We start from the raw sequence: 12,828 nt of genomic DNA, 5'->3' as shown, positions 1-12,828 counted from the left end.
CACCTCAGTCTTAAATGGCCTCCCCTTTATTCTAAGACTGTGGCCCCTGGTTCTGGACTCGCCCAACATTGGGAACATTTTTCCTGCATCTAGTTTGTCCAGTCCTTTTATAATTTGATGTTTCTTTAATATCCCTCCCCTCATCCTTCTAAACTCCAATACAAGCCTAGTCTTTTCAATCTTTCCTCATATGACAGTCCCGCCATCCCAGGGATCAATCTCGTGAACCAATGCTGCACTGCCTCAATCACAAGGATGTCCTTCCTCAAATTAGGAGACCAAAACTGTACACAATACTCTAGATGTGGTCTCACCAGAGCCCTATACAACTGCAGAAGAACCTCTTTACTCCTATACTGAAATCCTCTTGTTATGAAGGCCAACATTCCATTAGCTTTCTTCACAGCCTGCTGTACCTGTAAGGATGGTTTATTCCTGCAATTTCTTGTATTGTTATTCTTGATTAGTAAGGATGTTATGGGGAAGACAGAAGAATGGGGTTGAGAGGGAAAGATAGATCAATGGTTGAATGGAGGAGTTGATTTGTGCTCCTAGTAATTATTCATTTATCCAGTTTAATGGATGTTAAATGGCATCTTTTAAATAGTAATAGTTATAATCCAAAATAACTCTCCCTACTTATGGTCTAGAAATTCAGCTTTTTAGTAGTGTGACCTTGAGATTATGATTGACAGTAAATTATCTCCAACGATTAATCTGAATTTGAGTGATATAATTTTGCAGGATCGGGTGTAAATTTGGTCTGCTGTGCACTTTGCGGTTTCCTCTTCTACTTGAGGATGCCAGTCAACCTGCACACCTCGCCTATTTTTGTCCATGTGAGATCAGATTATTTTAACATTAATTAAACAAAAGCATTACAATTGAATGCAGTTATGTCACAAAGTCCGTCCTGTCTCAGTTTATCTGATCCATTAATGGAATGTAGAAATAAATTTGATAGTTTTATCTATTTCCTTTTTTGGGTTCTGGTTGTTGCTGGCCAGGCCAGCATTTATTATCCATCCCAATTTGCCCTTGAGAAGGTGGTGAGGAGCTGCCAGTTTGAACTGCGTCAGTCTTCTGGTGAAGATACTTTTAATGCTGGGGAAGGGGATCCAAAATTTGGATTTGGGAGTGATGATCAACTATACAATACAATACAATTCAATTTATTTGTCATTTGGACCCCGTTGAGGTCCAAACGAAATGTCGTTTCTGCAGCCAACGACATTTCCAAGCTGGGACAGTGTGATGGGGAACATGCAGGTGGTGGTATTCTGTGGCACTCAATGGTAGATGTCACAAGTTTGGGAGGTGCTGTGTGAGAGACTGAGACATAACTCCAGGGCATTTTGTAGATGGTGCATACTTTGCCTCAATAGAAGGAATGGTAGATTGGTCTGATCATGCCAGACTTGGAACTACACTCATCCAAGCAAATGGAGTTTCAGTATAACTCCTGACTGTCTGAAAGGTTTCAGGCTGTCAGGAAATGAAAGACCCAATTTTGGACCAGGTCTTGTTGCCACACTATAATGTAAATTTAGTTGAGTTTCTAGTCAATCGTAATTCTCCAGGCAGTTGATTTGGGATGACATGGTAATGGCATGAAAAGTAGATGGTTAGACTTGCTTGTTGGCGTTATCATTGCCTGGCACTTTGTGGTGTGAATGGTACTTGCCCCGTCTCAGCAGATCTCTGAATACGGTCTTCATCTCGCTCCATACAGACGTGGACTGGATCATTTGCCAAGTTGTCAATGAGGGCGACATCTAAAACTGCGTCAAACCTGTGCTAATAAGCACCACCTTGTGTCTCATCTCAATGGATATAACATTTGAGTATCATCTGTGCCTCAATGGTTGTACTCCCATTTCAGAGTAGCAGGCTGTGGGTTCTTTCCAGTTCAGTGTGCAAAATTTGGGTTAACACTCAGCAGAATACGTAAAATACTGTCATTTAGATGAAATGTTAAAATGAGGCTCTCGAATAGAATAATGATCCCAGAGTATTGTTGCAAGTCCATATCAAGATCTTATCGCAGTGTATGAAATCATGGGATTAATAACTTGGGTAGATGTATAAAGTGTCTTGCTCAAAGGAGATGAATCGACTTGGGTTTATGATGAAGGGGAAAAGAGTTAATAGGAATCTGAGGAGTAACTCTTTCACACAAAGGGTGGTGGGGGTATGGAACAAGCTGCAGAGGATGTAGTTGAGGCAGGGACTATCCCAACAGTTAGACAGGTACGAGGATAGGACAGGTTTGGAGGGATATGGGCCAAACGCGGACGGGTGGGAATAGTGTAGCTGAGACATGTTGGCCGATGTGAGGAAGTTGGGCCGACGAGCCTGTTTCGATGCTCTATCAATCTATTACTCTTAAGACCAGCTATAATCTCTTTATTGCCTGGCTAATTTCTCTTTCACCAAGATCGCTAGATTTGGTGATGGAGTTGGGAGGATGTTGGTTGGTGAGGGGCAAAGCATACCAGGTTGTCATTTCATTTTAGGAGATTGCTGTGTACAGATTGGCTGCCAAACTATCTACCCCATGGTGCAAGAAAGGCCACATCATGAACTGTAATTTGGGGGCATGAACATTGAATTCTCCCAATTTTGGTAGCTCTTGTTGTCTCCTCCCCTTCCTATCTCTCCCTCAGCCCTCGGGCTCCTCCTTTTTCCTATCTTCTCCCCCCCCGATCAGTCTGAAGAAGGGTTTCGGCCCGAAACGTTGCCTATTTCCTTCGCTCCATAGATGTTGCTGCACCCACCGAGTTTCTCCAGCATTTTTGTCTACCTTTGATTTTCCAGCATCTGCAGTTCCTTCTTAAACATAATGAACTGTAATTTGTTGGTTTACGATTATTCAGCACTTTATAATTTCCGAAAGTTGCATAAAGTAAGTCTTTTTTGATTGAATATGGAGGGTTGCCTTGCAGATTTGCTGCCTAGGAGCATATTTTGAAGTATTAAAAATCTGAAGCTAACGGTCACAGTTTGAGTGATGCTTTCGCCATGAGTAATTCAATTTGTCATGTTAAACAATTTTTCAAAGAATCTTACTACTTTTACACAGGTGTCTCCAACCCTGTCTGAGGATGATGCTATAGAAAAAATGGATTGCGATAGCTTGCTGTTTTCTTATATGGCCATTACGGTGAGATTAAATTGTTTTTAATATATCCCACACTCTTATGACGGGAAATGATTAACAAGAAGCAAAATATACTTGTTTGAGAAAGAAGTGTTTGATAGTCAAGAAAGCCGATCTAACCTTCTCTCGTGCTTTTAACCATTTGTTTACCCCTCCCCCCCCCCCCCCCACCACCCACAATCTCATGCAGAATTCATAATGCAAGCTTTTTTTCTCAACATGGCCAGACCAGTGGTTAATGACTTGTTTATAGTGCAAAATCAGAGTGTGCCAAAGAATATTAAAGCACAAAATGAAATAACCGAATGAGGTAGAGTTAAGACCATGCGGGAGCACCTCTAGAATTGGATGTGAAAAAGGATAGCAGCAGTGGGGAAGACGCTGTTGAGTCTGGGTTCCCAAGGTTTCAAGCTCCTCTATTGTCTCCCAGAAGATAGAAGAGAAAAAAAAGAGTAGATGGCCATTCTCAACAATCCTTCCAGCCAAGCTGATGCAATGCACCTTGAAGGTGGACTGGATGGAAAGAAGAGGCTGTGATGGACTGGCTGTGTTCATCACACTCTGCAGGCAATCAAGAGCAGAGCAGTTGCTGTACCAGGTTGAAAGGCATCCTGTCAGATTACTTTCTATGGTGCATCTGTAAAGGTTTGAGAGAATCCCTGAAGATGTGCCAAGTCTTGGTGTCTAAGAAAGGAGCTATGCTGTTGAGGTTTATTGGTCGCTGCATCAGTGTGAAGGGACCAGGTTACGTTGCTGTTGATAAAGATGCAAACTAGCACTGTCGCTGAGGTTAAGGTTCTATTCACTCCCTTGTTTCCTTAGGTCAGCAATTATCTCTTTCATCTTGTTTACATTAAGGGCCAGGTTATTATCCTGACACCACGACATGAGGGTCTTGATCTCTTTACAGTACTTCATCTAATTTTTGTCATAGATCTGGTTGACATCAGTGGGATTATCAGTGAACCTGAAAATTTAACCAAAAAAAAAAAAAAACCCCACCCTAATGTATGCTTTGCACTTGGCCACACAGTTGTAGTCGTCTAGGGAGCAAAGCAAGGAAATGAGCACAAAACCCTGAGGGACATAAATATTGAGGTTTCATGTTTGGAAATATGATCAATTCTAATGGTCTGAGGTCTTCTGGTTTAGAAGAACGTTGTGGTTTTTGACTGGATAACACACAACAAAAAGCTTTTTGGTGTATCTTGCACACATAACAAGAATAAACCCAACTAGATGGGTGAACTCCCTTGGTTGCTGCAGTTGTTCTCACATTGATCTGTTATTTGGTGCCGAGTGTTCCTGTCAAAGAATGTCCCTATTTGAACCTCATTGTTCTTCCCCCAATTTTTCCATGCAGCATGTGACCAAAGCAGTGATCCTTAGCATGATGAAGGTTAAATCAAAATGAGTCTGTTCAAAGAGGTGTGCCAGCTGGAACCCTGCTAATTTTTATTTTGCCAGCAGTTTCTCACTTGTGTATGTGACCTCTGTACTGAGAATATTATATCCCAGCCTGATGTTTGTCCTTGTCCAGCAATTTAGAGCAGAATATTTTATCTAGCCAAAAGGAAGAGAGGCCAACAATGGTACTCCTTTAAATCCAAAGTTCTGTTTTCTTAACACTAACTAGGTTTTGATCCTGAGAGCCTTTGGCCTGCCTGGTTACTGATCAAATTTAAGGCTGATTTAAAAATTAAAAATAAACATTTACAGGCTTTTCTCCAAGTCGCTGCTGAATCTTGGAGTTAGGATCTGATAAGCTAATAACCTGTTTTGGTGTGTATGTTTCATTTGCCTCGTAGCATTCTGTCAGAGTTAGTAAATGTCACTGCTCTTCATTTATGATTATATTTGGGAGGTGGAATTTTGGTTTAAGCTCTTGAATGTTTTTTGTGCTACACATTTGTAGAATGAAAGTTCAGAGTAATGAACACTTTTTAATCTCCTTTTCCTAGAGGGAAATTAGTTTGGAAAAATATCAAGAAAATGCAGAACGGAACTTGCTGCTACTTGAAGAGGAAAACCAACGTTCGCGTAGAGAGACGTTTGAATATAAACAAGAGTACCTTATTCGGGAAAATAAAAAGCAGTTGAATTCAGTAATAGAGCAGCAGGTGAGTTAATGTGAACTGTCTATAGTAAAAGATTCATAGGTTGTAGATATGTGTCCTTTTGTGTAACTTCTCCACACATACATTTTCTCCCCGTGACCGCATGCGTTTTCTCTGAGATCTTCGGTTTCCTCCAACATTTGTAGGTTAATTGGCTTGATATAAATAGAAATAATCCGTAGTCTGTTTTTAAAAAAATATTTTATTTTATTAGAAGTAAGTACAATCATATGGCACCAAAGTGCCTAATATATATTTTCATAATACATTTTATGTACAGCTTCTTATTATTTTTGTTATATTAAAGAAAGATTAGAATAAGAAAAAGAAATTAGATAGTAAAGGATAGAAAAGCGTGAGATATATAGTGTGTGAAGAAAAAGAAGAAAGATGAATGAGTGAAGAAAGTTGATAAAAAGAAAACAGAAAAAAGAGAATATGACATTAAAAAAATAAAAAAAAATAAGGTAAGGAGATCATTGTTTATAATCTTGACCAACCCTCGTCCAGTCCTGAAACAGTTAGTTTTTACAATTGTGTTGCACCATATGATTCCAAAAAGATGACAAATGGAGACCAACTCGTTATGAATTGGTCTGATTTATCCATTAGGAGGAATCGCATTTCCTCAAGATGTGCGGTGTCCAACATGCTTGCAATCCACATTTTAAGCGTTGGTATTGATGTATTTTTCCAAAATTTAAGTATTCATTTTTTTGCTATTATTAAACAATAGTTAAAAAATAAATTTTGAGATGTGTTCAATTTATTCCCATCTTCCATTACTCCAAATATATAATCATTTCAGTATTAGGTTCCATTCTTATCTTGAATAATTTTGTAAATATTTTGAAAATATCATTCCAAAATCTATAAAGTTTTATGCAGGAAACTAAGGAGTGTGTTATAGTTGCGTTTTGGGATAGACATTTATCACAAATGGGGGATATATTTGGACAAAATTTGTTCAATCTTGTTTTGAATAATATAATCAATATAAAATTTTTAATTGAATTAGATTGTCTTACATTAATCGAACATTTGTGAATATATATCAAATACTTTTCCCATGTAACCTTCGTAATTTTTATCATTAGTTCCCGTTCCCACTCTTCTCTAAGTACCTCTGTCGATGGTAGGTCTATATTTAGAATACTATTATATAAATATGATATTAATTTTTGTGAGTCAGCTTCAATATTCATTGCTTCTTCCAATAATTCAGGAGTTATTTTTTGATATCCTTGTATATATTTTTTCATGAAATCGCAAATCTGAAGATATTTAAAATATTGGTTGTTTTTCAGTTTAAATTTTAATTGTAATTGTTGGAATGATAGTAGGTCTCCCATTTCGTACATATCCCCGATCCTTCTAATTCCGAGACTTTCCCATTGGTTATATGTTGTATCAATAAGAGATAGTTTAAATAAAGGGTTATTCGCTATTGGCATTAACAATGATACATTTCTTAATTTTAAAGATAATTTTATTTGTTTCCAAATTCTTATTGTACCATATATAATTGGGTTCTTCTTATATTGTGTTATTCAGTTTTTTCGGGGAGAAGAGGATCGTTCCTATATTACAAGGATGACAATCCTCTTTCTCCATTTTTATCCATTCTGTCTGTTGGGTAGAACTATCCAGTCAATAAATTTTGTAATTCTGTGTGTTTTTTTGTAATTCTATGTGATCTATAATCCCAAATAAAATTAGTAATATTAGAGTCTAATTTAAAAAAAAATATATATATATATTTTGGTATATATACCGGTATAGACTGAAATAGGTATAGTAATTGTGGTAGGAAGATTATTTTTATTGCATTTATTCTACCTGATAATGATAAAGGAAGTGTTTTCCAAAATTTAATCAGCGTATTAAGTTTATTTAATAAAGGTATAAAATTAGCGTTGAATAATGCTATATATTTTCTAGTAATCTGAATACCCAAGTATTTAAATTTTTCTGTTGCGATTTTAAAGGGGAACTTCAATAAGTGTGTAGGTTCTTGAGGTTTTAATGTCATGATTTCACTTTTATTCCAGTTTATTCGATATCCAGAAAAAGACCCGAATTCCTCTATTAAATTTAATAAATTTGGTATGCTCGTTTGTGACTTTGTAATATATAAAAGTATATTGTCTGCATATAATGAGATTTTATTCTTTGAGTCCCTAGTATTATAGCCCTGAATATTCGGATGAATTCTTATACTTTCAGCCAGAGGTTCTATCATAAGGGAAAATAGCAGGGGTGATAACGCACATCCCTGCCTATTACCCCTTGACAGTAGAAATTTTTGAGATAACATGTTGTTCGTTAAAATTCTTGCCATCGGTTTATCATACAATAATTTTACCCATGTTATAAAATTCTCTCCCATATTAAATTTTTGCAGTACTTTATATAAGTATTGCCACTCTATCTGATCAAATGCTTTCTCTGCATCCAAAGAAATAATTGATATATCTTCTTCCTCTACTTTATGCGAGTACATTATATTAAACAGGCGTCTCAAATTTATTAAATGAGTATCTTTTGGGTATAAACCCCGTTTGATCAGGGTTTATCAATTTACTAATATATTTGCTTAATCTTCTTGCTGAAGTCTTTGCTAAGATTTTCTGGTCTGTATTTAAAAGTGATATAGCTCTGTATGAGCCCGGATCTTCTAAATCTTTATCTTTTTTTGGAATAAGCGTAATAGTTGATTCTGTTACCCCCTAGTCTGTTTTGATAGTGTTAATGTGCGGGGATCGCTGATCAGTGTGGACTCGGTGGGCCGAAGGGCCTGTTGTATCTCTCCATCTGTGATGCATCTCTAAAACTAAAAACTATTCTGTGATTTATGGACTGACTGGAGGGCATAGCGTTACGGTTGAAGAGCCCTTCAGATTGATTGATTGTGGTGGGGGGGGAGTGGAGGAGAGTAAGGGCAGGACAAAGCCTGGCGAGTGAAGCCAGAGGAAGGAATGTAGGTGGAAGGGAGAAATGGGTGCACACCCAAGTGGAGCACAGAAAGTTGGGGGGTTTGGAGGTTATTTAGCTAAAACTGAAAAATTCAATGTTCATGCTGTTTGGTTGTAAGCTACCCAAGTGGAATGTGAGGTGCTGTTCCTCCAGGTTGTATGTGGCCTCACTCTGGCAATGGAGGAGTCTCGGGACAAGGGGTCAGTATGGGAAGGGGAGTTAAAATGGCTCCAAACTGGGAGATGCAGGAGGCCTTGGTGGACCGTTTGGCGAACGGTCGCTGAGTCTGTACTTGATCTTGGATTGAAAATGAAAGCCAATACTTTACAACCCATCAAGGACAAAGTAGAAGATATTGTAAAGATGAAGAGACCAGAAAATATGGTAGAGCTCCAATCTTTATTTGAGTGTAATTCCATACAACCTCAGATTCTTACTGGTTTTGTGATGGTGCTTAAAACGAAAAATGGCTATGGATTAAGTCCAATAGAGACCATATGATATCTGAATAATCTAAGCACCTGTTCCTAACTGGTAATTATAACATGAGAAGGACATTGAAGCTTGTGTGTCATGCCTCAAATTATGGAGCAAGTTCTGTTGCCTGTCACACCGTAAATGAGGGTCTGGAGAAGCCACAGTATTTGTCTTGCACTTTTAAATAAAATTAATATTAAATAGCAACATATTAATTATGCTTAGCTAAAGAGAGGGACAGCTATAATTTTAGCAGTGAAGTTTCGCCAGCTTCTCTTTTAAAAAAAAAAACCTTTTCATTTTAATCACTTTTCTTAAACTCCGTGGCAGTCCAGAATCAACAATTCAAATTGTAAAACCTCGAGGATATAGAAATGGGTCTTCTATTATCCCACCACATCAGTGTTCTAAACAACCTAATTGCTGTTGCTTTATTCATGTGATTTGCTAATGTAGGATGAGCGAATATGATTTCTACCTTGCAACCAGATGATTTGCTAATCACAAATACAGAAACAGCTGAGAAAACAGCAGGATATTTTTCTGAATGTGTGCAAACTCGAACATTGGATGAGGTTGGGATATATATCCAACCATTTTGCAGCAGAATATTTGATTTGTTCACTAATCAAGAGTGTCTGGAGTCGAGACATAGATTGTCGCCCACAATGTCTTGGGAAGACTGACTTTTAGATGAATTATGCTGGGAATGAACCAGCAGTGTAAATATGAAGGCTATGGCCATAATCTTTGTACTTTGGGAAATGACACATCTTGCGATTTAGTGTCAACATTTTTTATGTCGAAAACAAGAAATAAAACACTGAAGATACCACTACTAACATGAAGTCCGTGCTTTTGTAGCGAGCTATCAAGTCAGTGGAAAGACAATACATGATGAACATAGTGTATAGATAGATGAAAAGGGAATAACGTTTAGTGCAAGGTAAAGCCAGCAAAGACTGAACAAAGATAGTCTGAGGGTCAACCAATGAGGTAGATAAAAACATTGAAGATACCATTACCATTTTTAAAAATCAAAACTGATGAATGTTTTGGTCCTTAGTATTCATTGTTACTGGAAAACGTGCTGTTGAGATTTGGTTGGTTATTTAACAACTGCAACAGGTGCAGCATAAAACGTTTTATTATTTCTCGCATACCGTTGTGCTTCTAATGATGCAGCCAAAACAATCTTGTTTTCCTGTGGCAGCCTTGAAGAGTTTTCTAAGATTGTTAGTGATTAACAATGAATCATTAGTTGGGTAACTCTTTGGTGTCATAGAACAACACATTCCAACACTGGCTTCAGCCCAGCAATTTAATAAAGCATCTCACACTCTGAAGATGCTTTGAGTTTTTTGCAGTCTGCCTTGAAAGGGCTTGTAGTAGCTGTAGAAACAAAGCCACAATCTCAATTCTTATCCCTAACAACTCATTGGGAAGAGGTAAAGAGGAAGCTGTTTGGACAATAAATGAAAAAAAGATATTGGTGAGAGGGTGCGCATCTGCAGAAATCAATAATTTCTTGTGTGCGTGAGAGGTAAAGTTTGAAGTATCCATCGTAACATCGAGGACAAATTCTGAAATATTGTTAATTTATTCCACGTGATAGACCAAGGGATGTCGCAGGGAAACTGGACCTTTGACCCACTAAGTCCACACCGATCATCAACCACCCACTTGCATTCATATTATTTTATTCTTCCTACATGAACTTCAACTCTCACCAGATTCGACCACCCCCCTACACACTAAAACACAATTTAGAGGCTAGTTAGCCTCCTGACCTGCAGTCTTTAGGCTGTGGGAGGAAACCCGAGCACCCGAGGGGAAACCCACAGTCACAAGAATGTGCAAATTCTACACAGACAGCACCTGAGGTTGGGATCAACCTTGAATCGCCAGAGCTGAGGCAGCGAGTTGGAATGTTACTTTTTCCAAATTAAGTAATTACAACACCAGAGTACAAGCACTAAGGTTGAAGTATTTAAGAAGGTCAATTGTGAAATACTTCCACATGGGAAAGCTGTGGTATTTAACCATATAACATATAACAATTACAGCACGGAAACAGGCCATCTCGGCCCTACAAGTCCGTGCCGAACAACTTTTTTCCCTTAGTCCCACCTGCCTGCACTCATACCATAATCCTCCATTCCCTTCTCATCCATATGCCTATCCAATTTATTTTTAAATGATACCAACGAACCTGCCTCCACCACTTCCACTGGAAGCTCATTCCACACTGCTACCACTCTCTGAGTAAAGAAGTTCCCCTTCATGTTACCCCTAAACTTCTGTCCCTTAATTCTGAAGTCATGTCCTCTTGTTTGAATCTTCCCTATTCTCAAAGGGGAAAGCTTGTCCACATTACAAGCTTGTCCACATTTGAATGTAAATGTGTACATGATGCGTGTGACATGCGTGCACATTAGCTGCTCGCCTGCAGTTTGTGGTGTCTCCTAGAGAAAAATGTAATTAGAATTTACCAGGACTGCAGGACGAGCTTAATGACCACTTCTATATCCTCCACAATGACAACAATATTATAAAATAGGATGTCAAATGTTATTTATGATGTGCCTAACACTCGGCAGAAGATTCATTCTGCAAATGTAATTGAAAAGGAACTTGATGAAGATAAATCGCATTCCCACTTAAATTTATATGCTTTTAAATTCCGTTCTTTGATTTAAATTTCAAATAATCATTTTGCATCAATGCTAACACAGTAAAAAAAATTCAGATCATGACCCTGGTCAGTCATGATAACTAAAATTACTGAACCATAGATCATGAATGTGTAAATATATTAGTTATGAGGGTTCATCTTCTACTTACAGTGCATTCAGAAAGTATTCAGAACCCTTCACTTTTTCCACATTTTGTTACGTTACAGCCTTATTCTAAAATTGATTAAATTCACTTTTCTTTATCATCAACCTACACACAATACCCCACAATTTTTTAAAAAAGAAGCAAAAACGGGTGTTTAGAAATGTTTGCAAAGTAATTAAAAAGAAATAACTGAAGTATCACATTTACATAAGAATTCAGACCCTTTACTCAATACTTTGTTCAGGCACCTTTGGCAGTGATTACAGCCTCAAGTCTTCTTGGGTATGACGCTACAAGCTTAGCACATCTGTGTTTGGATAATTTCTACCATTCTTCTCTGCATATCCTCTCAAGCTCTATCAGGTTGGATGGGGAGCGTTGATGCACAGCTATTTTCATGTCCCTCCAGAGATGTTCGATTGGGTTCAAGTCGGGGCTCTGGCTGGGCCACTCAAGGACATTAACAGTCTTGTCACGAAGCCACTCTGGAGCATGTTTTCTTCAAGGATCTCTCTGTACTTTGCTCTGTTCATCTTTCCCTTGATCCTGGCTAGTCTCCCAGTTCCTGCCACTGAAAAACATCCCCACAGCATGACGCTGCCACCACCATGCTTCACCGTAGGTATTGTATTGACCAGGTGATGAGTGGTGCCTGGTTTCCTCCAGATGTGACACTTGGCATTAAAGCCAAAGAGTTCAATCTTGGTTTCATCAGACCAGAGAATCTTGTTTCTCATGGTCTGAGAGTCCTTTAGGTGCTTTTTGGCAAACCCCAAGCAGGCTGTCATGTGCCTTTTATTGAGGAGTGGCTTCTGATTGGCCACTCTACCATAAAGGCCTGATTGGTGGAGTGCTGCAGATATAGTTGTCCTTCTGGAAGGTTCTCCCATCGCCACAATGGAACTCTGGAGCTCCGAGTGACCATCGGGTTCTTGGTCACCTCCCCGACCAAGGCCCTTCCCCGATTGCTGAGTTGGGCCGGGCAGCCTGCTCTGTGAAGAGTCCTGGTGGTTCCAAAGTTCTTCCATTTAAGAATGACAGAGGTCACAGCTCTTCGGGACCTGCAATGCTGCAGATATTATTTTATATCCTTCCCCAGATCTGTGTCTTGACACAATCGTGTCTCTGAGGTTCCTTTGTCTTCATGGCTTGGTTTCTGCTCTGACATGCACTGTCAACTGTGGGACCTTATATAGACAGGTGTGTGCCTTTCCAAATCATGTACAATAAATTTAATTTACCACTGGTGGACTCCAG

At 38.6% G+C, this 12,828-nt stretch overlaps 1 protein-coding gene across 1 annotated transcript in view; it reads left to right on the top strand.

Moving 5' to 3' along the window:
- The window catches only part of haus8 (HAUS augmin like complex subunit 8), a 51,188-nt gene that overhangs the window by 28,339 nt on the left and 10,021 nt on the right, over positions 1-12,828 (top strand). The window contains exons 9-10 of the mRNA XM_033046943.1: positions 3,083-3,163; positions 5,122-5,280. Of these exons, the coding sequence (XP_032902834.1) occupies positions 3,083-3,163; positions 5,122-5,280 (240 nt within the window). The remainder of the gene's footprint in view (positions 1-3,082; positions 3,164-5,121; positions 5,281-12,828) is intronic.

This window comes from Amblyraja radiata, chromosome 29, assembly GCF_010909765.2.
Source record: "Amblyraja radiata isolate CabotCenter1 chromosome 29, sAmbRad1.1.pri, whole genome shotgun sequence".
NCBI classification, from domain to species: Eukaryota; Metazoa; Chordata; class Chondrichthyes; order Rajiformes; family Rajidae; genus Amblyraja; species Amblyraja radiata.
This window is presented reverse-complemented; position numbering and strand designations above follow the sequence as displayed.